This window comes from Macrobrachium rosenbergii, chromosome 51 (assembly GCF_040412425.1).
Source record: "Macrobrachium rosenbergii isolate ZJJX-2024 chromosome 51, ASM4041242v1, whole genome shotgun sequence".
In the NCBI taxonomy this organism is placed as follows: Eukaryota; Metazoa; Arthropoda; class Malacostraca; order Decapoda; family Palaemonidae; genus Macrobrachium; species Macrobrachium rosenbergii.
Genome location: NC_089791.1, coordinates 58,327,883 through 58,355,382, shown reverse-complemented (window position 1 = coordinate 58,355,382; position 27,500 = coordinate 58,327,883). Strand labels below are relative to the sequence as shown.

The 27,500-nt window shown below is 37.9% G+C and overlaps 2 protein-coding genes across 3 annotated transcripts in view; both read left to right on the top strand.

Annotated features, from left to right (window-relative positions):
- The window catches only part of LOC136833446 (uncharacterized), a 54,684-nt gene extending 33,531 nt beyond the window's left edge, over window positions 1-21,153 (top strand). The window contains exons 8-11 of the mRNA XM_067095609.1: window positions 2,917-3,156; window positions 5,621-5,745; window positions 9,514-9,610; window positions 20,965-21,153. Of these exons, the coding sequence (XP_066951710.1) occupies window positions 2,917-3,156; window positions 5,621-5,745; window positions 9,514-9,610; window positions 20,965-21,124 (622 nt within the window). The 3' untranslated portion in view covers window positions 21,125-21,153. The remainder of the gene's footprint in view (window positions 1-2,916; window positions 3,157-5,620; window positions 5,746-9,513; window positions 9,611-20,964) is intronic.
- Window positions 21,154-21,687: 534 nt separating this feature from the next.
- Window positions 21,688-27,500, top strand: part of LOC136833444 (glutamate receptor ionotropic, delta-2-like) — a 147,230-nt gene continuing 141,417 nt past the window's right edge. For both annotated transcript variants that reach the window (XM_067095606.1, XM_067095607.1), the window contains exons 1-3: window positions 21,688-21,826; window positions 22,540-22,737; window positions 26,074-26,316. In XM_067095606.1, coding sequence (XP_066951707.1) covers window positions 22,610-22,737; window positions 26,074-26,316 — 371 coding nt within the window. In that variant the 5' untranslated portion in view covers window positions 21,688-21,826; window positions 22,540-22,609. The remainder of the gene's footprint in view (window positions 21,827-22,539; window positions 22,738-26,073; window positions 26,317-27,500) is intronic.

The following is a 27,500-nucleotide window of genomic DNA, read 5'->3' as shown; positions in this document are numbered from 1 at the left end:
AAAATGAGGAAAATAAAGCCTTCTTGTTCATATTCCCAACACTAAAGGGATGCAACAGTGTCATTGTCCTCCATAAATGACTATAAAAAAATAATTGCCAATAAACATTATCGCACCTTTGAACCCATAACACGCAAGTGTGTGTGTGTGTATGTATATTGTGTGTGTATGTGTATGTATATTTATATATATATATATATATATATATATATATATATATATATATATATATATATATATATATATATATATATATATATATATATATACTGTATATATATACAGTATATATGTATGTATGTTATATATATATATATATATATATATATATATATATATATATATATATATATATATACATATATATATATATATATATATGTGTAATGTATATGTAAATGTATTAATATATATATATATATACAAATATAGTTCAATATGAAATTCACTATAAATTCTTGGGAAATTCCTTAACTCCCCATAAGAATTGCTATTGATAGGTGCTTCGTCCCCGACCAGTTTTCGAACCTGGGCCTTTGGTTTAGAAACGATAGGCCGACGACTTTGATTAATAGGCTGTGGATAAAGCATTCATCACTTATAATTCATTGTAGGTATACGTACTCTGTAGCTATAATGATTTAGATATGAAGTGATATTACTATCTTATTATTCGTGAGTATAAGAAAGTCATGCGACAATGACAAAAAATTCATATATATATATGTATATATATAAATTATATATATATATATATATATATATATATATATATATATATATTTATATATTACATTTCTATATTTACATATTTCACACTAGTAGTGTTAGCCTGCAATATAATGGGATTGGTTACCGTGAAGTTGTGTGGTCATTTGTTTATTTATATACAGTAAACATATATATCTATATATGTGTGTGTATAATATATATATATATATATATATATATATATATATATATATATATATATATATATATATATATTATATATATACAGTATATCATATGTATAATATATTTATGTGATTGCAATCACATTAGCACGTGATTCGTTTATCACAACACCCAAGGTGAAAAAATAAGAGACCAGTTTCGACTCTTTCCAAGCCATTAATGAAGGCTTCGAAACTAATTAGAAACCGGTGTTTTTTCACCTGTGGTGATGTGGGAGCTACACACACACACACACATATATATATATATATATATATATATAATATAACTTTATATATATATATATATATATATATATGAATTAACTTTTCCTATTATATATATATGTATATATATATATATATATATATATATATATATATATATATATATATATATATATATATATATATATTTAATGAATTTTTCCTATTGTCCGTGATGTTAAAGAGGTCCATGGAAACATTATTAACACGACAAGACCATATAATTTAGTAAGAGTTCTTTATTCACGATCTCTGGTGACTTATCACAGTTGGTAAGTGATTAGCTTACTGTATTTATATGTAAGATGCAGGTTCAGAATAACGACGCTGGTGGTACTATAGATGGCAGCTGTCCTGTGATAGAAGGATCAGTCAGCTGTTGTTTTGATTCCTTGTTAGCTCCCACCTTTTGACGAGTCTGGTGTGCATATCCACATGTACACTTGCTTGAGAATGGCCCTTAAGAACTCATCCGTGAATTCTGAAAATCAGTCTATTCTTCATTATCCTAAATCCATCGTAATTCCCTCATTGACTTATATTTGAATAGAAAACAAGCGAATGCAGATGCTTATAAATCCCATGTAGTAACTGCCGTGAATTTACATTAGGGAACCGATAGATCGATTCAACAAATGAACAGAGCATAAACAATCAGCAAGGTATTGCTCAGAGAGCTCGGCGATTTTTCTACATAAGAGGGATGCTGGTCTTATAAAAGTTTGGATGGGTCGATATCGTACTCGGCTACCACTCTCCTAGGCCCGCGTACGATTCTCCGGCTGGCCAATGAAGAAGAATTAGAGGAATTTATTTCTGGTGATAGAAATTCATTTCTCGGTATAATGTGGTTTGGATTCCACAGTACGCTGTAGGTCCCGTTGCTAGGTAACCGATTGGTTCTTAGCCACGTAAAATAAGTTTAATCCTTCAGGCCAGCCCTAGGAGAGCTGTTAATCAGCTTAGTGGTCTGGTTAAACTAAGGTATACTTAACTGAAGTGAGACCGAGTTGCTTTCCAAAAGTAACTGCCGTATAATAGGAGCATTCTAGAATCTGCCATCAGCAGTCAGACTGAGATTATATGTCAGGAGGACACTGGAAATAGTATTTCATGGACGAGTTAATCTTCAGACCCATTCGGAAGCAAACGTTCCAGCGGATACGCCCACAAGACTCGACACAGGTGGGAGCTAACGAAGATTTAAACCACAACTGACTGACCCTTTTCATCACGGGACAACTGCCATCGACAGTATCACCAACGTTGTTATTCAGCACCTGCGCATTTCAGCTAAATAAGCTTGTCACTTTCCATCTGTGCGCATTTCACCAGTGATCAGGATTGAAGTGTTGTCAAATGAAATATGTGGTTTTGTCGTGTTAATAATGTTTTTATGGGCATTTCAACCTCTATATATGTATGTATAAGTGTATATATTATATATACACACATATACATATGTACACATGTACACGCACCCATATATACATACATATATATACATATATGTATACGTTGACCATTGAAGTCTGCATTGAGTAACTCGTGAAGGCCATTTTAATAACTGAAGTAGTACTGTATAACAAGTATGAATTTTGCCAAGAAAACTTTCAGTCGATGTAATTTGTTTCAAAATAAGAGTATTTTTCACATTTCAATTTTAGAAGATATTCAGCGCCGTAAATAATGAATGTCACCTTTTATTTTGAAGCATCTTCGAGCATGGTTTGGAAACAAAGAGAAGAAGAAGAAACCCACTACTCTCGCTCTCACTCCTAGCATGTGGAGAATCAGCATCTACGAGATTTAATGGTCGGAATATGTGGTGTGGACTTAAAGATAATGCGTCGTTTTTGAAATGGATGACAGCTCCAATCTTCGACTGCTCTATTCCACTGCAGAAATCTCATCCGTTTGATGAAGAATTACCAGATTTTGCTCTGACCGTCAAGTAAGCTATTTTTTGGTCTTCTTATCTGCTTGTTTTATACTGGATTTGATTTGTTGTATCGAGTTCATATGTGCAGGGATTCTGCAAAAGCATGCATGCACTCACCATAAAAACACATACTACATACGTACATACACATACAATATATATATATATATATATATATATATATATATATATATATATATATATATATATATATACACACATTTATATATATAATATAATATATATATATATATATATATATATATATATATATATATATATATATATATATATATATATATATATACATATACATTTATATATATATATATAATATATATATATATATATATATATATATATATATATATATATATATATATATATACATTTATATGTGTGTGTGTAATGTGTGTGTATGTATGTATATATATGTATGTATGTATGTATAAAATGGGAACATATCTGAGAAAAATGCAATAGGTTAGATAATTAATTTTAATATAATAACAAAGTACACTAAGAACGAAACAAGTTACAAAAACATAATCAATTAATGAATTATCTAGACCTGGACTTTGGACCAGGTATTAGTTTTAAAGTAATTTTTACCGAGCGTGCATCCATCACTACCGTACATCATATACTGCTTGAAAAATGCAATAGGTTAGAAAATTAATTTAATATAATAACAAAGCAAAAAAAGAAAAAAGAAATGGTAAAGTCAGTGATCGAAAACATAAACGTACAGAAGGTGCACATATACATTTTTTGTACGGTAGTATCCATCATTGAGTTCACTTATTAACACATAGCGTGCATCCATCACAGTCCTCGGCATCATATACTGCCAGTAATATGAAATTACATAAACAAAAATTTTGTATACAATATAAAACAAATTCATGTTAGTGTGTCTCCACTAACAAGATGTTCCCAAGGAAAGAAAAATCCATCACTGCCACATCGAAACTTAAACAGCAGAACTTAAACTGCCACAACAGTCGGCACTTCACTTACCTACACCCTGTAGGGGGGTAGTTCAAGGGGTGCACTGTAGGCATTACTAAAGGTTCTTTGCAGTGTTCCCTCGGCCCCTAGCTGCAGCCCCTTTCATTCCTTGTACTGTACCTCCATTCATATTATCTTTCTTCCATCTCGCTATCCACTCTCTCTTAACTATTATTTAACATTCTAGGCGTAACCTTTGACTCACATCTAACTTTTGAGAAACATCTAATGAAAATTTCAGCAAATGGTGCACGAAAGTTAGGTATTGGTCGTAAGACCTCATATATTTATAACAGTGGTAAAATCTGCAACCTGTTTTAGGTCATTTGTACTCCCTTTACTAGAACACTGTTCTCTGGTGTGGATGTTTGCTTCTGCCAGTATTTATCACTTTTAGATAGAGTGGTTCGTGGTGGTAGGTTTCTTTTTCCTAATGGTAGTAGTTATAACTTGGACCATCGATGGATGGTCTCTTGTTTGTCACTTTTTCATAAGTTGTACTTCAACAGAGATCTTTCGCATTCACAATTGATCCCTGATCCCCTTTCTCTGCCGAGAGAGAGCAACCAGATTCGCTGAACAACAGCACCAATATGCAGTAAATGTGCCTCGCTGTCGAACTTCTCAGTTCCAGAGGTCCTTTATTCCTCACACCGTTGGACTGTGGAACAGCCTCCCAGAGGAAGTCGTGCAATTGGAACTTCAGAAGTTTGAGCGAAGGCGCAATACATTAGGCTACTACTCTAATACTATTCTCCTTGAATTTTAATGCATTTTTATCTATTTGTTGATTCATTATTTTTTTGTCTTTTTTAATAAGTGGTATCTCTTCTTTCTGTATTTCCCTTTACCTCGTCTTACTTCTTCCTAATGAACACCATATTCTTTGGAAGCTTGAATTTCAAGTCAATGGCCCCTGTGGGCTTCTCCCATACGAGTAGGTTTCATCTTCTGAATAATAGTAATAACAATAATTCCGCTGTCACACTTCTGTCGTCAACATTCAACCATTCCTCAAAATACTCCATTGAGCTAACGCTACATTCACTTTGCCTGGGTTCTGTGTTTATTAACGTGTTATGTGTACACAAATAATAATGAAACTTGAAGAAAAGAAGACTCAGTTACAAATTTTAAAATGTTTTCTTGAAGTTTTGCTTTCATAGATATAGTGTTATACTAAATCACAGGATATTGGATATGTGTCAGTTATATGCCTTCAAAATGCGTATTCATATTCAGCTTTTTCACAGATATAATATACATTAAGTAGAACAGGAACAGGAACAGTAACATGAAGTAACTATTAACTGTTAGCCTTATGACATCAGTGGCATGATAAAAATCATAACACTTGAGATGAATACCCACAATGATTTATAGAAATTACTCGTACTGAAAATATAGAATCATCAGAAGTTTAGGCATTATGGCAATAACATTTATCAGAATTGTATTTTTACAGGAATAAAAGCAGCCAGTTCCCTGAAAAAGAAATACCAGTTTCCTCGAATCAAATTAAGATTTCTGGAAGCCTCACGTCATCGCTACGAAATGCAATATTCTCCATTATAGCCTTTGGTATCACAGGTAAATGATCTCTTAAAGTTATTTCCTGGTGTCAGTTGCAAATTCCTTGATCATAGATGTTTTAGATGATATTCATGAAATTACTTTATGGTATGATGGTCAAACTGTCTGAAATTAACCTTTTGATTGCCAGGTAATTACTTAAAAATAATCTTGCTTACTACAGCTTTGTCTGTGAATGGCAACTTTCAATTACAGTAACAAGTTTAATTTTGTTATCACTTCGACGGTGTCCGTGTATGATTGTGCAATATGTCGCTGCAATTTCTTTTATAGATAAATTTCACGACCAAGGTATTTCTTAGCTGAATAACCTAGATTTTATTTTATTTGCAAATATCCGTCATGCTGTTTCTTGATAGGAGATAAGTTTCATGATGCTTGCACAAGTGGACAACAGACCTTATTTTATGATTAGAAAACCTTTAGCTGATCAAAACATCTTGATAGGCTACCCTTCAGCCACTGACATGCCTTCGGTGGCAGTCGCCTGTCAGTGGTGTGTCCTGTTCCTTTCTTCTGGTATATACTTGATATGTATCCTTTCTGTAACTGTTATTAATTTGTTAGTTTTTTCATATCACTAGTGTTAATGCCTACTGAAGCATCCCTACTACGTTTCTGATAAATAGGCAATCTTCTAGTTTGGATTTCTCGATGAGTAATAGTCGTATGCATATTTGTAATAGGTACTTTCATATTTAAAAAATTGACTTTACTGGTTGCCTTAAAGTAGCGGCCATTTAAGTGAAAAGGTTTCTTCCTTTGGGTTATTGCCATCCAACAGAAAAGACAGGATTGTGAACACTTGTGAGGAAAAGTCAGGTAATTGTAAACTATATTAGACATTTTTCACTCTGTAACGTACCATAATTGTAAAAATATTTGCTATGTTAGTTTCTTCGCGTTTCAGTAATTTTTTTCGTTATTGAGACGATTTCTAAAGTGTTAGTCTCTGAAATTAATCATGGCATGATAAAAACCACTTAGTAACGTATTTATATCAGATTAAACGATGGTTTCAGAATTCTTTCTGTGGAAACTAGGATCCTACATGTAGAGCTTCTGTTAAGATTAGTGTTTTTCCAAGCAAAGTAGCGGTATATTCGCTTGGTACATTTATAACAAGCTTACTAGAATCTAGGGTTGCCTTGCATCAAGTGAGATTCTTTATGCAGTCTGTTTTGCTGAGACGGGATGTCTATTGTCGAAGGATTGAAAAAAAAATAATAAGTAGGCTTTGCAGTTAGATATCTTAATGATGTATTTTTTCAGACGCTGCCCTTTGTCACCAGTTAAGTTTCATAACCGGAAATTGGTTACTGTAGATTTGATTTTGTAACTGTAATCTATGCACTTTAAATTTTTCTTTTAAATATAAACTATATTAGAAAAATAGACACCAGCAATACTTATATGAAAATGAAATTAAGTCTAAATTGAAATTTAGGCTAAACAGCTTTTTGCTCAATATTTTACAAAACATAGGCCTGCATAACATTTACACCCATTTTTAGTTCCAACGTTACCAGAAGGTTAAAAATAAATAAGCTATACATATTAGGCATTACAGGTGCTGCTCAGTCTCGTGGTAAACTGGCATTTAGGATGAAATTATTCATAGGTAAGTCGCAGAAAAATGTATTTTAGTCATAATTGTAGAGAATGTAGCGGCCACAAAAATACCCAGAGTATACCCACGCACACGTACTATATATACGTAGTAAGTAGGTGTGTAGTAAGTATATATGTATATATATATATATATATACATATACATATATGTATATATATATACTGTATATACAGTATATTGCACTGGTAGCTTTCACAGTTTTAATGGTGGTATTTTTTCTAAAAAAAATCATTTTTATTGTTAGAGAAGGATTGAAGGGAATTATTCATTTAGACAAAAATACTAGGACGACTGATCAAAAAAATTATCTTTTCTAGAAATTCCAGAGACTGGAGTTGTTCCTTGTATTGTTGCTGGCATAGCTGGTATAGCTCATGGTCTAGATACAGTGCAATTGCATATTTTTGTCAGAGTTATAGTATACACATAATGCTAACTTCAACACAAACTTGTTATATTCCCCCTCCCTCTGAGGAGTCTTTAGGGTAATCACTGCTTCTTGGTGAGATGGTTTGCTCTATATGAAGATTATCTGAGAATGATGACATGCGGCGTATTGTTGTTTTAGATCATGCCAGCATTACACCGGCGGGGGCTCTTGCTCCTCGAGTGGCCACATGTGAAATTAAAATGTGTGGAATTGAAGAGAAAACTTGGTTGTGGGAAAAGGGAAAAATTAATCTTGTGGTTTCCATCAGCTGGAGGAAAACCTCTATAGCAGCAAGGCCTGGTAGAGTCAAAGAGGACAAGACGGAAGGTAGAGCGGTTGGGCAGGGGAGTAGGAGAAAAAGGAAAGAGACTGAGAGGAGGTGGAAAGAACAACAGGTCTGAGGAAAGGAGGGAGCAAAAGAGTGTGGAGTGGTGCTGCAAGGGGGCAGTGCTATGGGAGTAGGTGACATAGGCTGGTCTCGTTCCTGTGGATGTTTTGCTGATGGAAATATGTCTGTACAACATATTCCTTTTTTTGGCTATTAATTTTGCTTTTAGAGGTGTAGGTGTCAATGGTGCTGATCTTGGCCCTTATGCTGGCACTGGTGCTGGTGTTATTATCGTGGGGTACTTGATGTAATCAGCAGTTAAGGCGCTTGAACATTTTGTTTTACTTTTTTTTACATTCATCAAAGCATGGCTGAGTGTTATGTTGGTGGCTGCAAATACCACAACTAAGAAAACCTCTTCAGGGATCCTTATGATATCCATAATTGTGGCAAATGCAACACCTCAAAGGAAGAGGTTTGTAGTCTTCCGATTACTGATTATGTGTCTGCTTCCAAGGGACCTTTTTGCCTTTGATGGTGATGCTGCTCCTCCCTGGAGCTTGTTGTACCTGAGGTGCCCTTGATCCTTTGTACATACAAGGGTTCATGAGATTGATGGACATGGCTTCTGCAATCTGCAGCTTCCTGAACTTAGTCTCTCTGTGAATTACTTGGATCTGCTCAGTCAGTCTGCAAGGGCAGCCTCATGTTTTGCAAAGTATTGATCCCTGGTTTTTATGAAACTGAAGACAACTTTGTAGGGTAAAGGAGGCCCTTCCAATGTACCGGTGTTGGAGCCATTATAGTGGCCCTCTTGATAGGAAGTGGCCACTTTGGGGGCCCTGGCTACCATACTGTTCTGCAATACCATGGATTTAGTGAGGCTGTTTTGTAAAAGATTCTTAACTCCAGTTCCAGAGAGATTTCATATTATTTCTTCATTTATGAATAAATAAATTTCATTCAGTCCCTCTCTGGCCATAATGCAAAGAAATACCAGAAATTCTGAAAGGCAAGAGTATACAAATTAAATTCCATTTATTTTTATTAGTGCAGTATGGTTAGTGTCCTTTTCCCCTCCTTCAGGTGTTATATGGAAATAATATTGTTGGTCGTTTATTGCATTATCAACCACTTTGTCGTTTCACAGTACAGTAACACGTTTTATCTCAGTTTTCTTTTTTGACATCGTTCTTGTAAACATACTTTCTATTGCTTTTTGATAAATGATTTTGTACAAACTTATTTTTTCATCAATTATAGATCTTTGATTATTCACATAGATTATTTCGTTCTAATATGCAATTTTAGGATATTTTCCTTTTTGCTTCATCTCTTCTTTTCTTCAACTTACCTGTCGCTTCTCTTTCACAGGTTTCATGATCTTCAGCACCATTTTTCGGGAGGCTGAGTGTTTTCAGTCTAGTACAGGACTTGCAGCAGATTTAAGCTCCAGTGGTTTTGAGAAAAGGTAACTGAATTAGGTAGATTAAGGGGTTCATTTTCTATGAGTTTCCTTTATCAATGTGTCTTGTAATTACTGTATAATACTGTCATATACGAGGGTAAGTCAAAAAGTTCCAGGAAAAATTCAATATACTCTTTATTTAAGGAAATTCAAACATCATTTTTCTTCTACCATCTAACTTATCACTTTTCAAGGCGCTGTTTCCACCTCTGCAACCCTTCTTTGTAGAAATTTGGGGCCTTTCTATTAAAACATGTTGAAACTGCATGTTTAGCAGCATCCAAAGATTCAAACTTCCTCTTAAGTGTTCCTTGAGTTTTGGGAACAGGAAAAAATCTGAAGGAGCAAGATCAGGACTATAAGGAGGATGTGGAAGAGTTTCCACCTAAATTTCCGTAGGACTTCTCTTGCAACCCTTGATGAATGTGCTGGAGCGTTATCATGATGGAACAAAATTCTGCGGTGCAACTTTCCTTGACGTTTTTTAGCCAATGCAGTCTTCAGTTTTTGCAAAACACCTTTGTAGTAGTTCCTGGTGATTGTTTTTGTCCTTCAAGGAAATCAATCAAAATCACTCCTTTGGAGTCCCAAAACACTGTTGCCATAACCTTCTGGGCAGATCTCGCCACTTTGAACTTCACTGGTGCAGCTGAACCTCTTGGTAACCATTGCTTTGATTGAATTTTACTTTCTGGGTCATATTGATGGATCCAAGTTTCATCTCCAGTAACAATCCGGTCAAAAAACTCTGATTCATTTGATTCAATCTTCGTTAAAACTGCAAGAGAAAGTTCAGCTCTTTGATGCAGTTGGTCTTCGCGCAACGCTTTGGGACCCAACGTGCTGAAAGTTTACTCAAACCAAGATTTTCATTTAAAATTGAAAATGCGGAACCATGGAGATCCCAGTTTCATTAGCTATCATATCGATAGTAATCCGACGATCTTCATCCACTAGATTCTGCACCAAAGCCACAATTCTTTCATTTTTTGCAGTCGATGGTCTTCCCTCTCTTGGGTTGTCTTTGAGGTCCTCCCGACCATCCTTAAATCGCTTTATCCAATCATAAACAACTGATTTAGATGGAGGAGAATCTCCATAAACTTGTAACAAAGCTTCAATAATTTTTCCTGGTTTCCAATCAAGCTTGGTCAGGAACTTGATGTTAGCTCTCATCTCAAAATTTTTATTTTCCATGGGTTCAAGAAGTTACTTTTCTGAAGCAGATGTTAACACCACGGTAGCAAGAGGGATGACTGAGGTAACAAGTCTTATGATCACTACATCACAGATAATTGTTTACTAATACTATTTGGGTTGTTTCATTCCTGTGTAAATACATCATTCAACAATTTTTCTTGGAACTTTTGACTTACCCTCGTATTTCTGGAATCGATTCTTAGTTCACTTTTGCCTCTCATTTCATCTTACTTTGCCTAAGTGTACTGGCGCTCATTAACTTTTCTAGAAAAATACTGATTTTATGTTGCAGTTCAGTTATAAAAGCTCATCTGATTATTATTATGGGCCATAACTAGTAGCTAGCCACCACTGAAACAATATAGGAATATTTTTTTTTTAACTCCAAGCATTTCAAAATTGAATGAAATGAGGTTGTCCGCTTTATGTTTTGCGGTCTGGATGGTGGAAGTGGATGTGGACGTGTCTGGGGAGAAGCAGGTTCTACTTGCTGTGCCACTTTTGTTGTCAGTCATTGTTGCTATCCTGTCCAATCTGGCTCTACAGTGCTTGTTCCAGGCTTGATGGGGCGATCTTTGCTGCATATTCCACATATCTCTCTTTTTCTGGAGCACTTGCAGTAATACCCAAATTTCTGGAGTTTAAAACTTTCCAAAGGCTCTGGAGTAAAGTCCTCAGCAGGAAAGCACCTCCATATTCCTAAGTGCACTCGAGCTGTTATGGTACCTCTGAGGGTGGCATTGTCTGGCTGGTGGGATCCCTTGGTATTTACTGGTAATGTTTTTGATTCTCAACCCCACTCCGACATATAAAGACTGTCTGCAGGACTGCACCTCAAAAGGCAGTTCATTTTAATATCTCGAAATAGTCTTAGGACACATTTCTTAAAGGGTGCAAAGTATCGCTTCAAAATCTTATACAGAGCTGAACACCTGAATTATAGTACCTTGAACACTGATGCTTAGGCATTCAGTCATCTCCAATTAATTATCAGTTTCATTTCTACCCTCTTATTATTAGTAAAATCACATTTTATTTGCAATCACAGAGTCAATATCCATGGTAAATTCTGTTTTTAATCCTCTCATTCTCCTCCAGTGTTTTACATCTCGCTTTCATGTCAGACTTATGAGATCTCTTGAAATTTATGTATTTTTTAACAGCAGAGTTGCAATCTCTTATTCTGTGATTTGCTGCATATTTGGTGTAGCGTGGATCAGGGTATTAATGTTCTATATTACCATATCTTTGATAACAGAATCACAGGTGCCATGACATCTGTCTCTTACATTACATCCCCTCATTCTAACTTTATCATGTCATAATTAAAACTCTTACAACTGGAATGCATTTCCAAATGTAATACCTAGTATTCCCAGCAACTGGTTTATCAAAAAACACTTGACACTTTGCTGACAATATTCTCGACATTCTGGCAGCTTTCTTATGAGATCTTCCTGTGGCTCTTCACTTGATATATTACATATAATATTGGGTGACAACTTCGTATTTATTTGTATCTCCCGCAATTTTAAAATTCATAATTATTTCTTCTCTGTAAATCTGCCGTCAGCAGCTTGAATTCCTCCCAAAGCTTCAACCATGTCATTCTTTTTTCTTCAACACTGCAGACTCAGTACTGAGAAAATTCTTCTTCCCTATCAGCATGCAAAGAACTTAGATGCTTCAGCCCTGAAAACCTATCCTGTCCTACCGATGACCTCATTTTTCACTTAACCCACTTTTACAGAAATATGATCAAGTATCTGCCCTAGTGTTAGCCACAATTTGTCTATAAAAGTTGTGCCCTCATACTTCAAATGATCTCTCAGCGTTATACAACCATCAGACACACATTGCAGAGCTAATTTGCATTGCGTAGGTTTTCATTTGTCACTGCATCAAGACTGGCACATTTCTTAGAAGTTTCCTTGCTAAATGCACCTGTGATAATAATATTAAATCAATAGTTTATGCCTTATATAGTGTATGTACATGTGTAATTAATATAATAGAACTTTTATTAAAATATAGGTATACAGCATATGCATGTATGTGTTTATATATGCATATATACTGTGTGTATATTATATATATATATATATATATATATATATATATATATATATATATATATATATATATATATATATATATATATATATATATATATATATATATATATATATATATATATATATATATATATATACATATACACAGACACCTTTATTTTAATAACAAAATTTTATTATAATAATTACATATGTATACATAGATCTCATGCTGTATTATATAGAGAGTATTTATTTAATATTATTATTACAAATGCATTAATCAACATAGAACTCCTACCTATTTCTTCCCATTCCTATATATACCATCCAGTCTGAATGAGGTCCTGTTAGTAATTGTGCTAATGCACAGGACAATTGTGTATGTGATAAAGTTAATATATATATATATATATATATATATATATATATATATATATATATATATATATATGTATATGTGTGTGTGTGTGTGTGTGTGTGTGTGTGTGTGTGTGTGTGTGTGTGTGTGTGTGTGTACATAGTTTGTTTTTATTTGTACAATTTTTCATTCTGTAACTCCTATGGTTTCTGTAAAAAAAAACTTATAAGCCGCATGCGATTCGCTCATTAGTGATGGTTTTGCGCAGGTGTACGTGTATTGCTTGTAGTGTGCATGTTCTTGTGCATATATGTTTTTGTACCCGTTATTTTTATACGTTGTACGTACCTTATTAAAGTGTTTTACCTTACCTCTTAATTTTTTAGTTAAGTATAATTTTTCTCAGTAGTATACTGTATACTTAATTTACTTGCTATAATTTTTCTCAGTAGTATACTGTATACTTAATTTACTTGATATAAATTGATTACTTTACATCTTAGCTATTCGTTTTAAGAGATATATATATATATATATATATATATATACATATGAATGAATATATGTATATATAATATATATATATATATATATATATATATATATATATATATATATATATATATATATATATATATATATATATATATACATATACAGTCAATATATATTGTGGTTATTACAGTTGCATATGTATCTGGTAAAAAAGCAATCAGTAGATTCTATAAGTATATATATACAATATATATATATACAATATTATATATATGCATATATATATATATAATATAGTAGATTTTATATATATTTATATACTGTATATTTATATACACACACATACTGTATATATATGCCATGAAGCTCATTACATGCAGATGACACTGTGTTGTGTGCGGAGAGGGAGGGAGGTTCTGGGTGGAGGAAAGTTGGAGAGGTGGGGAATAGCACTGGAGGATAGAGGAATGAGGATAAGCAGGTCAGAGACAAAATATATGTGTACCACCATTGAGGGGGCTGGCAGGGAAAGTATAAGGTTGGATGGAGCAGAAATAAAGAGAGCAGACATGTTCAAATACTTAGGTCTGTAGTAGAGGCTGGTGGAAGAATGGATTAGGAAGTAAAACTTGGGATACAAGCAGGTTGGAACAATTGAAGAGCTGCCTCTGGAGTCCTCCGTGACATGAGTGCCACTAAGACTAAAGGGAAAGTTCCATAAGGCAGTGGTAAGACCAGCTATGTTGTATGGTACAGAAACGGCAACTATGACAAAGACAGAGGAGAAGAAACTGGCTGTAGCAGAGATGAGAATGTTAAGATGTGTTGTCTTGTGTAACAAATGAGGATAGGATTAGGAATGAGCATATAAGAGGGTCAACAAAGGTGGTTGAAATATGAAAGAAAATGCAGGAGGGGGGAATGAGATGGCATGGGTACCTACTGAGAAGGGAGGAAGACCATATTGGAAGGCATGCTATGGAGATGGAAGCGCAGGGTAGAAGAAGACGAGGAAGGCCAAGAAAGAGATGGAGAGATTGTGTGAGGGAAGACTTCGGGGAGAAGAGGCTTGACGAAGCAGAAGCGCACCACAAAGGCAGATGGAAGCAGCTCATCCAGAATGGCGAACTCATATGGAAACGGGACCAAGCTGAGAAGAAATAACATACAGTATATATATATATATATATATATATATATATATATATATATATATATATATATATAGATATATATATATATATATGCTGTATATACACATGTACTTATATATATTCACAAACATTAAGCTACAAATGTTTAATATCCATTTCGTTCTACCACGGAAGTCATACTGAAGGAGAATTATAACTGATAAATGGTTTGGCGGATTCGGCCTACCGACAGTGACAACCTCCGACTTCAGTGATGAGTGCCCTTCCACTAGTCTGTCAAGAGAGGTGAATATAAAAACTGTCAAGGTGACGTGGTAAGAATTCATATATAAGTATATGTATATATATAATGTATATATATATACTGTAAATACACATACCACCCTCTTATAAATGAATTATATTCCGGAAGGCAGTTTGTATGCTGAATTGTTTGTAAGTTGGGTACTGTGTGAGAGGTGCTAAAGAAAGAGCAGGAAGACAAGTACTGTTAGTTTATTGATGAAGCGACCCGCTTATAAAGCGGCGTGCAGACGTCGGCGTATACGTAGACATCAGTACAAAATTTACAAGTGACCCGAGGTCAAACTATTTCTCTACACAAAACAGGACAGATACATATAGACAACATGATGATTAACAACTGATTGGACACAAAAACTATTCTGACACATATACTATGTATAAGGGCAAATGAACAGGTAATATACAAATCACAATAATGATAATAAGGTTGTGTAAGTGCGACCTCGGGTCAGCTGTGAAGGCACCGTAGAAAACGGGAGGTTCACCATAGAGAACCCGTTGGCAGGGACTTTACAATACTCCCCCCCCCCACAAGACGTAGGTAATGTTTGATCAAATCTGCTGGGGCAGGTTACTTTGCCAGCTGGCCTGGCACTGTGGGATGTTGGGTTGCACTGACCCGGGGTTGCTCAGGCCGGGCGGGGTGGGGTGTCCTCCTATATGCCCCCGATGTTTCCCAGGAATGCGAACTTGTCCTGCCAGACGGCCACCTGGAATGCCTTCTCATTTCTCTCCAGTGGGAAAGACCCCCTCCTGGGTAAAGGATGGCATCGCCAAAAAGACCAGCCGACGGGAGGCATGAAGGGGACATCCTGTTGGTGTATGTCGGGCGGCAGGGGGGCTCATAACTTTCCAAACCTGTCGTGGAGCCTCTGCAATGTTAGGTCATCTCGGTCCTCCGTGAGTTGATTTTGATCCTAAACCTGAGAGGGTGTCGGCTGGCTGGGGTTCTTCCCGAGGAGGACCCAGGGCAGCTGGTACTTCCAGTTGATGGTGCAGGATCCATGAGGACGCCTTCGGGACCTGGGAACCTCTCTCCATTCCATTGGCTGCAGGGTTGTGGTGGCGGTGGTGCTGTGAGTGAGTGGTCCCCAGCAGGCGTGCCAGGGCAGTCCACAGCGCAGACAGGAAGGCTGGGCCCCTGTCCAGCTTATATGGTCCGGGACACCGTCCAGCTGGAGAGGAGGGCCTCAGCGCACGCACTGGGTGGCTTCTTCCATGGGCGTCGCTTCCACCTGGTGGAGCGGGTCGACCACTGTCAGAAGGTATCTGGCTCCTCCTGATGGGGAAGAGGACCCACTGTCGACATGGATGTGCCCAAATGTCTCCGGCTTGGGAAAGTTGCCCACCCACCCGGGTGTTTGCTGGCCTGGCACTGTATGGACTTTTTGGCCGTTGTGGCCGTGCCAGACGAACTTGTCCTGCCAGAGGGTGGGACAGTCCGTGGATGATGCAAGACCAGCCGACGAAGGGGTGGCGAGCATGTTGATTTCGATCCTCGAGAGGGTGTCGGCTACTGGGTTCTTCCTGCCGGGGAGGTACATGGTGCAGGTGAACTCCGTTGGCTGCGAGGTGCTGCTGTTGCCTGGAGGACCATGCTTTGTGAAGGCGTGGACCAGCGGCTGGTGGTCTGTCCAAACTGTGAAGGGCGTACCCCCAGGAGGAACTTGAAGCATACTGCCTTACACGGCGAAGAGTTCCCTGTCGAAGGTGCTGTAGCGGGACTCGGGGGCTGAGCTTCTTGCTGAAGAAGGCGATGGGCTGAGGGGCTCCGTTGACGACCTGCTCCAGGACAGCCCCACAGGCAATGTTGCTGGCGTCTGTTGTTAGCTGGAGGGGGGTGCTGGGGTCCTGGTGGGCCAAAGCTGTTGCATTGGCAAGGGCGGCCTTCGTCAGGGAGAAGTCCCGCTGCTGGTCAGGGCCCCACACTAAGGTCTTCGGACAGCCCTTGAGGATCTCCATTGGGGGCCATGGTGTGCGCGATCCCGGGAATGAACCTCCTGTAGTAGTTGACCATCCTGAGGAATTCTTGTATGGCTTTGACGGAGGTAGGGGTGGGGAACCTGATGACGGCCTCGACCTTCGATGCAACTGGGCGGACGCCTCCTGGGGAGATCTTGTGGCCCAGGAACTCGACCTTATTGATTTCGAAGGTGCACTTGTCGAAACTGACGATGAGGCCATTCTCCTGCAGGTGCTGCAGGACCTTCCAGATGTGCCGAAGGTGTTACTTGTGGGACCTGTAAAAAATTAAGATATCATCGACGTAGCAGACACAGAAGTTCAGGTCCCCCAGGATGCTGTCCATCAGTCTCTGAAAGGTCACCCCTGCGTTCCTCAGGCCGAAGGTGGAGAAGGCGAAGATGTAGGACCCAAAGGGCTTGATGATGGCGGTTTTGGGGATGTCTTCTGGAGCTACTGGTACCTGGAAATATGATTTTAAAAGATCTAGTTTTGAAAATATTTTGGCCCCGTGGAAGGATGCCGTCAGGTCTTGCATGTTTGGTAGAGGGTAATGGTCGGGCTCTGTAGCGAGGTTGAGCCACCTGTAGTCGCCACAGGGTCTCCAGGAGCCGTCTGTTTTCTGCACCATGTGAAGGGGGGAGGCCCATGGGCTGGGGGCCTTCCTGCATATGCCCTTATGCTCCATCTCGGCGAAGGCCCTCTTGGCCTCCTGAAGACGTTGTGGGGGAAGCCTCCGGAACTTTGCGTCGGGGGGCCCCTTGTCTTCATGTGATGATATATCCCGTGTTTGGCGGGGGCCCCGGGCACCTGACAAAGCTCGGGTTTGAATATCTCCAGGAATTCCTTCAGGAGGGAGGCGTACTGGTGGGGAGCAACAGAACAGACTGTGGGCACCCTGGGGCCCGGCGACAGGGGCAGGGACTGGCAGAACTCGGTGTCCAGCCGGCGCTTGCGGCCGACGTTGACTGCCAGTCCAAAGTGGGTGAGTAAGTCCGCACCCAGGAGCGGGGTCCTAACGTCCGCGACAATGAAGTTCCACTTGTATCTCCAGCCCAGGACGAAGACCAACAAGAGCCTGGTGCCATAGGAGAGGATGGGGGACCCGTTGGTGGCCGTCAGGGAGGCAGCCAGGTCTGGTGGGTGCTTGCGGTCCTCTCTGGAAGGCGGGAACACTGACCGCATTGCCCCCGTGTTGATCAGCATCATCCTGCCGGAGATAGTGTCACGGACGTAGAAGCCTACTGGTGCGGGGCTCCTGGGTATTTTGGATGCTGCTGCCATGGCAGCCTGTGAGGTTGGCTGGCGCCTCCCCCATTTTTTGGATGGGCAAAAAGGCAGGGGGCTTCGCAATTCCGGGCAGCTTTACCAAACCTCTGGTGGTAGTAGCAAAGCCCCGGCCTTTCCTTCTTCTGGTGGTGGGGTGGCCGCCTCCTGGCAACGACGTTGATGCACTCTGTGATGGGGTCCTCCGGCTGGAGGCAGTTGATGGGGTGTGTGGGCGTGGATCCTCGCTTCGCTGCCCTAGTGTAGTCAGTCAGCTGCTGCTCCACCCTTATTAGGTCCTCGACCGGCAGGGTGTAGGGCGCCATAATCTGTCCACTGACCTCTGGGAGTAACTGCCGCTGGAGGATCTCCCTCGACAGGCTAATCTCTTTGTGTCTGCCGCTGCTGTCTGTCTCAGGGAGGAGGAGGAGGTCCTGGAGGGCATGCCATGTCTCTAAGAGGTTCATATCCTGCCGGGGGTTGATGGCAAGGTTGAGGGTGCAGGCAGCCCTCTCGGAGACCGGCAGGGAGCAGGTCTCGACGAGGGTGGCCTTTAATTTCTGGAAGGTGGCAGGGCTCGTGGTTGACGTCACCCACGGGGCGACCTTCCTGTATATCTCCTCCGGTAGGTCATTGATAGCAGTGTCCGCCTTCAACACCTTGTCGGTCAGGCCTGCCACCCTGAATTGCCCCTCGACCCTGTAGAGCCAAGACGCCGGGTTCTGATGGGTGAACGGCGGCATCTTTATGCTGAGGGCTGTCCTCGGTTGGTCCATCAGGAGGGGCATTGCGCGGGGAGTGGGTGCTGGCATGGAAGAGCATGCGGGTTTCAGCATGGTGGAGGGCTCGAGAGGGGGTTGCGCGAGGGAGACATCTGCCTCCGAGAAGTTCGCAGTTATTTGTTTGTGGGAGGGAATATCTGCATTCATGCTCATTCTGCACTCTCACTTGGAGTGTGAGGGAACACTTGCATCAATACACGCTTGGGAGCATGCCATGTGGGTCTGCTAATGACGCCGGTGATTTCCCGACGAGGGTCGGTGATGCCTGAATGCTTTGTTAGAGCGCCGTAGTTAGTCTGTTAGGGGAGTGGGTTGGTTCATCGGGCCAAGACTAAGTCGCCGGGTGGGTCCGTTAATGGCTCCGGGAATCACTCCGGGGGTCACCACTGTGAGAGGTGCTAAAGAAAGAGCAGGAAGACAAGTAGTGCTAGTTTATTGATGAAGCGACCCGCTTATCAAGCAGCGTGCAGACGTCGGCGTATACGCAGACGTCAGTACAAAATTTACAAGTGACCCGAGGTCAAACTATTTCTCTACACAAAACAGGACAGATACATATAGACAACATGATGATTAACAACAGCTGATTGGACACAAAAAATACTATGTATAAGGGCAAATGAACAGGTAATAAATATACAAATCACAATAATGATAATAAGGTTGTGTAAGTGTGATCTCGGGTCAGCTGTGAAGGCACCGTAGAAAATGGGAGGTTCGCCATAGAGAACCCATTGAGCGGGGACTTTACAACTGTACTCTTCATGCCTATTTAAGTGCAGTATGATATAAAATCAATAAGTACTGTAAGTTTTTTCATCCTAAAACACAATACAGTACTGTAAGCAGAGAATAGGCATGCAAAACAAAATCTGAAAATACAGGTGGCAAAGGGGAGTGCTCTGAACACAATTTTAATTTGCGATCCCATTTGTTTCTATCTCTGAATGTCTGTAAGTTGAATGTACGTAAGTAGAGTGTTGTCTGTATATCAGTTTTTTAGGGAGCTATGATTTTATTATATTCATGCATATTTGGCAATCTTAGTTGATTGTGAGAGCTCATGATTTAAGCTGAATCATGACAGCAGTTCCTGGTCTCTGTGAACTGTTCTTCTATGTGGATGCAGCCTTACTGCGGTAATGTTTATCCTCGGACTACACATTTCAGTGACCATTGTAGCTTTCTTTTTTCCTCCAAACCTTGAAATTTGCTTCCAGCTCCTGCTTGCTGTGACTCATAGCATTTATTCCTTGAAGAGGCAGGAAAGTTATCGCTTTCTGCGTGGTTAAGCCCTTCTCTTCTCTTTCCTTTTTTCCACTTTTCTACCTTCCTTCTGACTGGGCATTAGGTTGTCTGTCCCATTGGCCCCTGCACCCTCAAAATAAAGTGGGAATTTTATACTTTCACCTAAGTAGAAACGATTAAAATAAGGAAATGGGGGAAATGTATTGAAGAGCAAAGAATTACGCCATTATGACTTATAGGAGAAATTGAATGACTTTCACAGCAAAACAGGTTAATGCAAGATGCAATGAACTGTTTCCTCGAAATTTGTTTAGAATACACAAAAATGAACTTGTCATTTTCTTTACATGGTCTGGTAAGTTTTTATTTTTCTTTGTTGTGCCTCTTAATATAATATGAGCATTTCTCTGATGGCACACAAAAACGCTTCGCAAGAATATGACTACTACTCTTATTGTGGTAGCAGCTGATGCACAACACAATTTGAAGTGCATGTCCACGATAAGACAATTCATATCTTTTCTTTCAGAATAAGTTCAGCGTTGGATTTAACAACACTGCTCATCTCATTGAGTGATCAGCAGATGCAATTACAACTTCTGTATAATCAACAAAATGAAGGCAAGTCTCGTACAATTTTGTCCAATAAAAAATCTGATTACTTCACTTCAAGTGAGAAAACGGGGTGAACACTTTTAAAATGATGCATCTTAATTGGGTTTTGTTACCTGTTGCCTTCTGCATGATCAGGTCATCCATGTTTCTTGTATCTGTACTGTATGTTTTCTAAAACCTCAGTTTTGTGTTATTACCCTACCTTTGTTTTTCTTTTATCTTTCCTTAAATCGTGTAGGAGTTGACAGGTTGAGTGCATAATGTCTTAGTCATTCCTCATCTACCCTAGTTGTTATTCTTATGGGAAATTTCAGACTGACTGGAACAAACGTTTGCTATTGTAGGTAGGAAAATTGTTTTGAAATTACGAGAAAAGTTATCTGAAAAGTTGATTGTAGTAAAATTTACATGTAGGGCTTCACGGTTAATTTGTACCTAAATACTTTCATGGGAGTAATACATCAGGACTTGAAGGCTCCAAACTTAAGGAAACCCGTTTTTATTAAAGATTATTCCTTTACAAGACAAACAGACAATTAAGTCAAGAAATGATTATCTAAGCAAATAAGTCAATAATGACCTTTCTCTTTACTCCGATTATAACAGAAAGGATAAATAACATATCCAGACTTCTGGCTCTTGACTTCTGCACGATGAAGTTGTTCTTGTACAACAACAATTCCTCTGCAACTGTATCAGAAATAATCAGTTCTGCCAGGTACACGACTCTCTTGGCTCTTCTCCCGCCCAACAATTTCATCAACATCTTCCATGAGGTAAGCGTGAGAGCGTCAGTGAAGAAATAACAGGTAGATTTGAGGAAAGAAAAGGATCTGGATAAGGGCCCCTGGCGGGTGGGGGTGTGTGAGTAGATGGGCGGATATCTCAGCTTTAGCGAAGGTATGCGACCTCTGGAAGCTCTGCATTACATATGTCTAAAAGGAAAGTTGTCATCTTGGAATAAGGAAGCTGCAGGGCATCAAGTTAACTCAGAGATGAGTAAATGGGTTTAAGGGGTTAGAGTGAGAAATAAAAGTGCAAATCACTATTTTAGTTTAAGAATATTAAAGCACTTTAGATGCAAAGTAGAGTTAAAGACTTATCTGGAGTCATTTGAAGGATGTACTATTAATTTCTATAACCTCATGAAATAGAAAAATTTTACGGTTCATTTGAGAGTGGTGCATGGTTACTTGACAAATATGGTTATTCCAGACAGCAAGGAATTTGAGGAATAAACAATAAATGATTTCAACTACTTAACTTCCATTTTTTTTTCACTTTTGTATAAAAAGTGTCATTTTCTCCTTAGCCTATGCTATTCAAGAATAATGTTACTATTGTAATTTCCATTTTGCTTATTTGTCAGACAGCGAGTGAGTCACTAACATTCTGTATAAATAGGGTGGGGTCTTTGACGTTATTAAATGCATTTTTCAAATGTAATAAGGAGTCTAAGCAAACCTAACTATCTCTTTTCCTACCCAAGATCAAACGCAATAGACTGGAAAGTCACTTGACCAAATGGATCTTAATTCTGGACGAGAAAAAGTGAGGAAATGTACACAGTAGCGGATGCCCTGAAAACGCTGATATTCGAGGGTACTCAGGTTCACATAGCTGTTTGGAAAGCAGCAGGAAGCTTCGTTGTCCTCTCTTCCCGAGCAGATGATGGAGGAAGAATGCAGTAAGTTTAAGTTGCTCACTGACAATGTGATGTGAGTTTGAAGAGCCTGGCTGTATATACTATGCATTTGTATATCAGATGTGCTTGCTGTAATATCCACAGACAATGTATTTCTTTATTTTTAATATGATTATACACACATATATATATATATATATATATATATATATATATATATATATATATATATATATATATATATATATATATATATATAATATATATATATATATATATATATATATATATATATATATATATATATATATATATATATATATATATATATATATATATATATATATATATATATATATATATATATATATATATAATATATATATATATATATTTATATATATATATATATATATATATATATATATATATATATATATATATATATATCATTCAGCCTCCTTAATGTTAATGTTTATATATATATATATATATATATATATATATATATATATATATATATATATATATATATATATAACATATTTAGAGTGTATAGTTGAACATGATGTTAGATTAGCAGAATCTCTGCATATAAGAAAATTAAAACCAGCTCTAAATGTGACTCGTCCAGCTTCTCTTTGAAGTTTTAATATTAGTGTTTTTATAAAGTTTTCGATTTTTGTTGTAAATGTTTTATATTTGTATACTCATTAATAACCTTTTTTACATTATATATATATATATATATATATACTGTATATAATATATATATATATATATATATATATATATATATATATATATATGTATATTATTTATTTGTAAATTTTATTCTTAAATGCATTTTACTGCCATATTCAAGTAAGTCATTAGCCCCATCGTTACTCCTAAACCGCTGTTTAATGATTTTGTATATATATATATATATATATATATATATATATATATATATATATATATATATATATATATATATAGTAAAAATTCATCACCTCAGTCTTTATTCTTAAACATTGGTTTAAGAGTAACAGTTATATTAACGAATTACCTGTATATATATATATATATATATATATATATATATATATATATATATATATATATATATATATATATATATATATATATATATATATATATATATATTATATATATATATATATATATATATATGAGTATATATATATTGTCATAAACTGGGAGTCTTATTGGGGAAGAATTGAACAAATTTAAAGCTGGTGACTGCAAAGGGACCAAGTGCGCCCAGATTATGAACAAAGGAAAAGTTATTTGAAACTTACCTTAGATTTTCCCTGGTTTTACAATTAAATGAGAAAGGTCGCCATTTGGAATTAGAGTTCTTTAACAATTTACAGGGGTTTATTTACAGAGACTTAGCAATGAAACAAGGAGACAAACCAAACGACATGGTAGCCAATGGGCAGACTCATTAATTGGACACATAGAACAATAATGCATAGATTGGCAACAAGCAAGCTGAGTAATAAGGGGGCCAATGTGCAATACAATTATTCCAGTTACAATAATAATAGCTTAGTCATGCCCCGATTACACTAAATAGTCTCATTTAGTACGCTGCAATGGATTGAACTCCAGGATGGGGAAAATAATTCATGTAAAATTTGGCGAGGCCACAACGGACTTCAAGGATCGGACTACGACTAGGAATAGTTCAGGATTTGAAAGGCAGTCAGAATTATCGGGCACAGAGCATCACACGATGAGCAGCTTGTCTCTCCTGAAAGAGAGGTCCTGGATTAGAAACGGCATGCACTGAAGGAAATGGAATCCCCCTATAAATGTTACACATTGCACATGTTAGATATTAACCACTATGTAGCCCAGCAGATAATTAGAAGGAAATCACGTAAGCACAGTATGGGAATCATAATTGATTGGGCTTTTAACAATGAGAACACGTGCTCGCAGTCACATAAAGAGAAAATTTAAACACTTGTATTACTGAGCCTAGATTGCCCTTAAGTTGCACTGGGAGAGGGATAAATGGATGATTATCACAGGATCTCTACGGAAATTCAAGGCACATTAATGGCGAGATATGGGAGGCCGGGCAGGTTCTTAACAAGGGAAAATTGCTTTGTGGAGGAAGGAGTTAAAGCTTAAGGAAATGGGAAATTTAAGGGGGTTTTTTAGTGGAAGGGGAAGGGCTGGTTTACTGACTGTTTGCGAGGTACGAACCTTGTCTGATAATTGCAGCGCCAACAATCGACTCAGCTATTCATCGGCGATAGTTTCAACCAGTTCAAGCGGGGAAGATGGGCGATAGGTCCACCCAGTGCGAAGATTAGAACGTGTCTGTTTTCCCCAGCCAGCAGCGTCTTGTAGGACCTCATCCTCAGCCTGACATTCCTGCAAATATGTCAAAACAACCAGCAAAAAGGGCAGAGGAAAGAGTTCTTAAAGTTAGGTACTTAAAGATTAAAGTCCTACCTGGCCACTATCCCTAATAAGCCCCTTTAGCCCTCCCAAGCACTAAGTACTCCCACCTCGCATGATGGGGGTGAAAAGGGGGTTTTTGTTGTTCACCCAGATCACGCGATGTGGAACTTCCCATACTGCCCTACACTGGTGCCCCCGGCTATTAGCTGGTAGACCTGGCCTGCCATATTGGCGCCGGCAAAGCTAACTGAGAGGAGAAATTTCCCGCGAAGCTAACTAGATAACAGCTAAATAGGAGGGAGGAACGTAAATCCGATATATATATATATATATATATATATATATACTCTGTATATGTCTAAAGTTCCTCATTGGACGGCTGGGTACCGTTCTCAGCTAGCACTCTGCTGGCCCCGTGTTCGATTCTCTGACCGGCCAATGAAGAATTGGAGGAATTTATTTCTGGTGATAGAAATTCATTTCTCACTATAATGTGGTTCGGATTCCACAATAAGCTGTAGGTCCCGTTGCTAGGTAACCAATTGGTTCTTAGCCATGTAAAATAAATCTAATCCTTCAGGCCAGCCCTAGGAGAGCTGTTAATCAGCTCAGTGGTCTGGTTAAACTAAGTTATACTTAACTTTGTATATATGTCTGCGTCTGTACGTACTTTCACCTATATATCATGTATCCCCTTAGAGAGTTTGTAGCATGTATTTTTAGATGAATTTTTCTACTTTACTGTCAGGTACTGGGCTTCCCTGCCCTATCATCAGAGGCAAAATAGTAGTTAACGGAAGGTCTTGGTTTAAACTTTAGTAACATGGGTTGTAAAGCAGAGGGTCCTTAGTTTGTTGGCTAAATAAATAGTCACATCAGATGTAATTACTATTTATCTAAGAGAATTATGAAAGAAATGGGCGACAATTAAATTCCATAGTCATTCCTTTTCAGGTTTTACTACAGAGGAAAACTGAACATCAGAGGTTACTGGAACACAGAATTTCTTCACCAAATTATGGAGTCAGAGGAATTCTTCTTCAGCAGAAACATGCACCGTCGTGAGCTGATTGTCGCAGCCAAGAGCATTCTGCCATATTTTGGAATCCTTGAGTACAATCCTGACTGCAGCATAAAATCTGCCTCAGGCATTGATTATTCCATCTTGCAGTCGCTCAGTTCTTTCCTTAATTTCACGTAAGTCAGCTTCCCTGTCTCCACACTCCTTTATTGATTAACACGTCGGGTTTCTTTAAGTAAAACCATATTGTTTCCGTCAGTAATGTATCTGATAAAGTTCATCGTGTTAACATTCATAATGATAAGTGAGGTTTTCATATCTCATTATCTCACATTTCGTAATGAAAATATATTTAATATCACTAATATCACCTCAATTGATGGCCATCCAATTGCTTATTAGATTTCATTACTTATGAGATAGGTTCGAGTCTAGAAAAATCAAATTTATAATGTTGTACTTTGCTGAAAAATCAGGTGACAAGCATTCTAGATATATTGATGCTGTAAGCAAGAGTAGTCATTGTAATGAACTCATCATGCATTTTTCTGCTTCTTGAAGAGCCTGCACATAATATCAAAATGAGATCTTTTAAGTCAGTACTTATTCAGGTATACTAAACTCTCGGTATAACATACTCATATATTGTGTAGTTCACTACCTGTCAACGACGCTGTGCTAGAGTAAGGTGTGGTTCCACTTGGCTACCATGTCTCTTTCATAAGGACGCGTCTGTAATCGAATTATTATCAGGCTTTCATTTAATGCTGAGTATCATGCTCTTGAATGTGAAATATTCTTTTATTTGTAGGGATCACAAGCAAGGTTTAATTTTTTAAGGTATGAGTCAGAGCAAATTTGTTGAGTACACATCCAGACAAGCATGCAAACGTGTTGTGCGTGTTTGTCTGCTGATTTTGTATTGAAAGAATAGCTTGTGATTTGCATTCGCACCTTGATATCTCCACATTGAAAATCTAATAAATATTTCGTCCAAATATGTGTGTGTGTATGTGTGGGTGTGTGTGCATGGCAGTGCTTATTCAAGATCCAGTTGAACATTATTGTTATTTTTTATGATATAAAAACTTGTAAAATCCTTACATGGTCCAGAACACATGTCCAAAGTTGTTCTTCGACAAATTAAACTATTTAAACTCTTCCTCTGTGCCTTAAGATTGTTAAAGGTCCGGCGAAAAGGAGTATGACAGTATTTACTCCTGTTGCATGCCTATGCTGACCTAAAATATCTATATGGTATTCTAACGTACTATAATGCGTAGGTTATCTTTTACCTTGAATTTTTATCTGCAACATTTGTGCCCATCAATATGTTTATTTCAGTGTTGGCCTCATTATT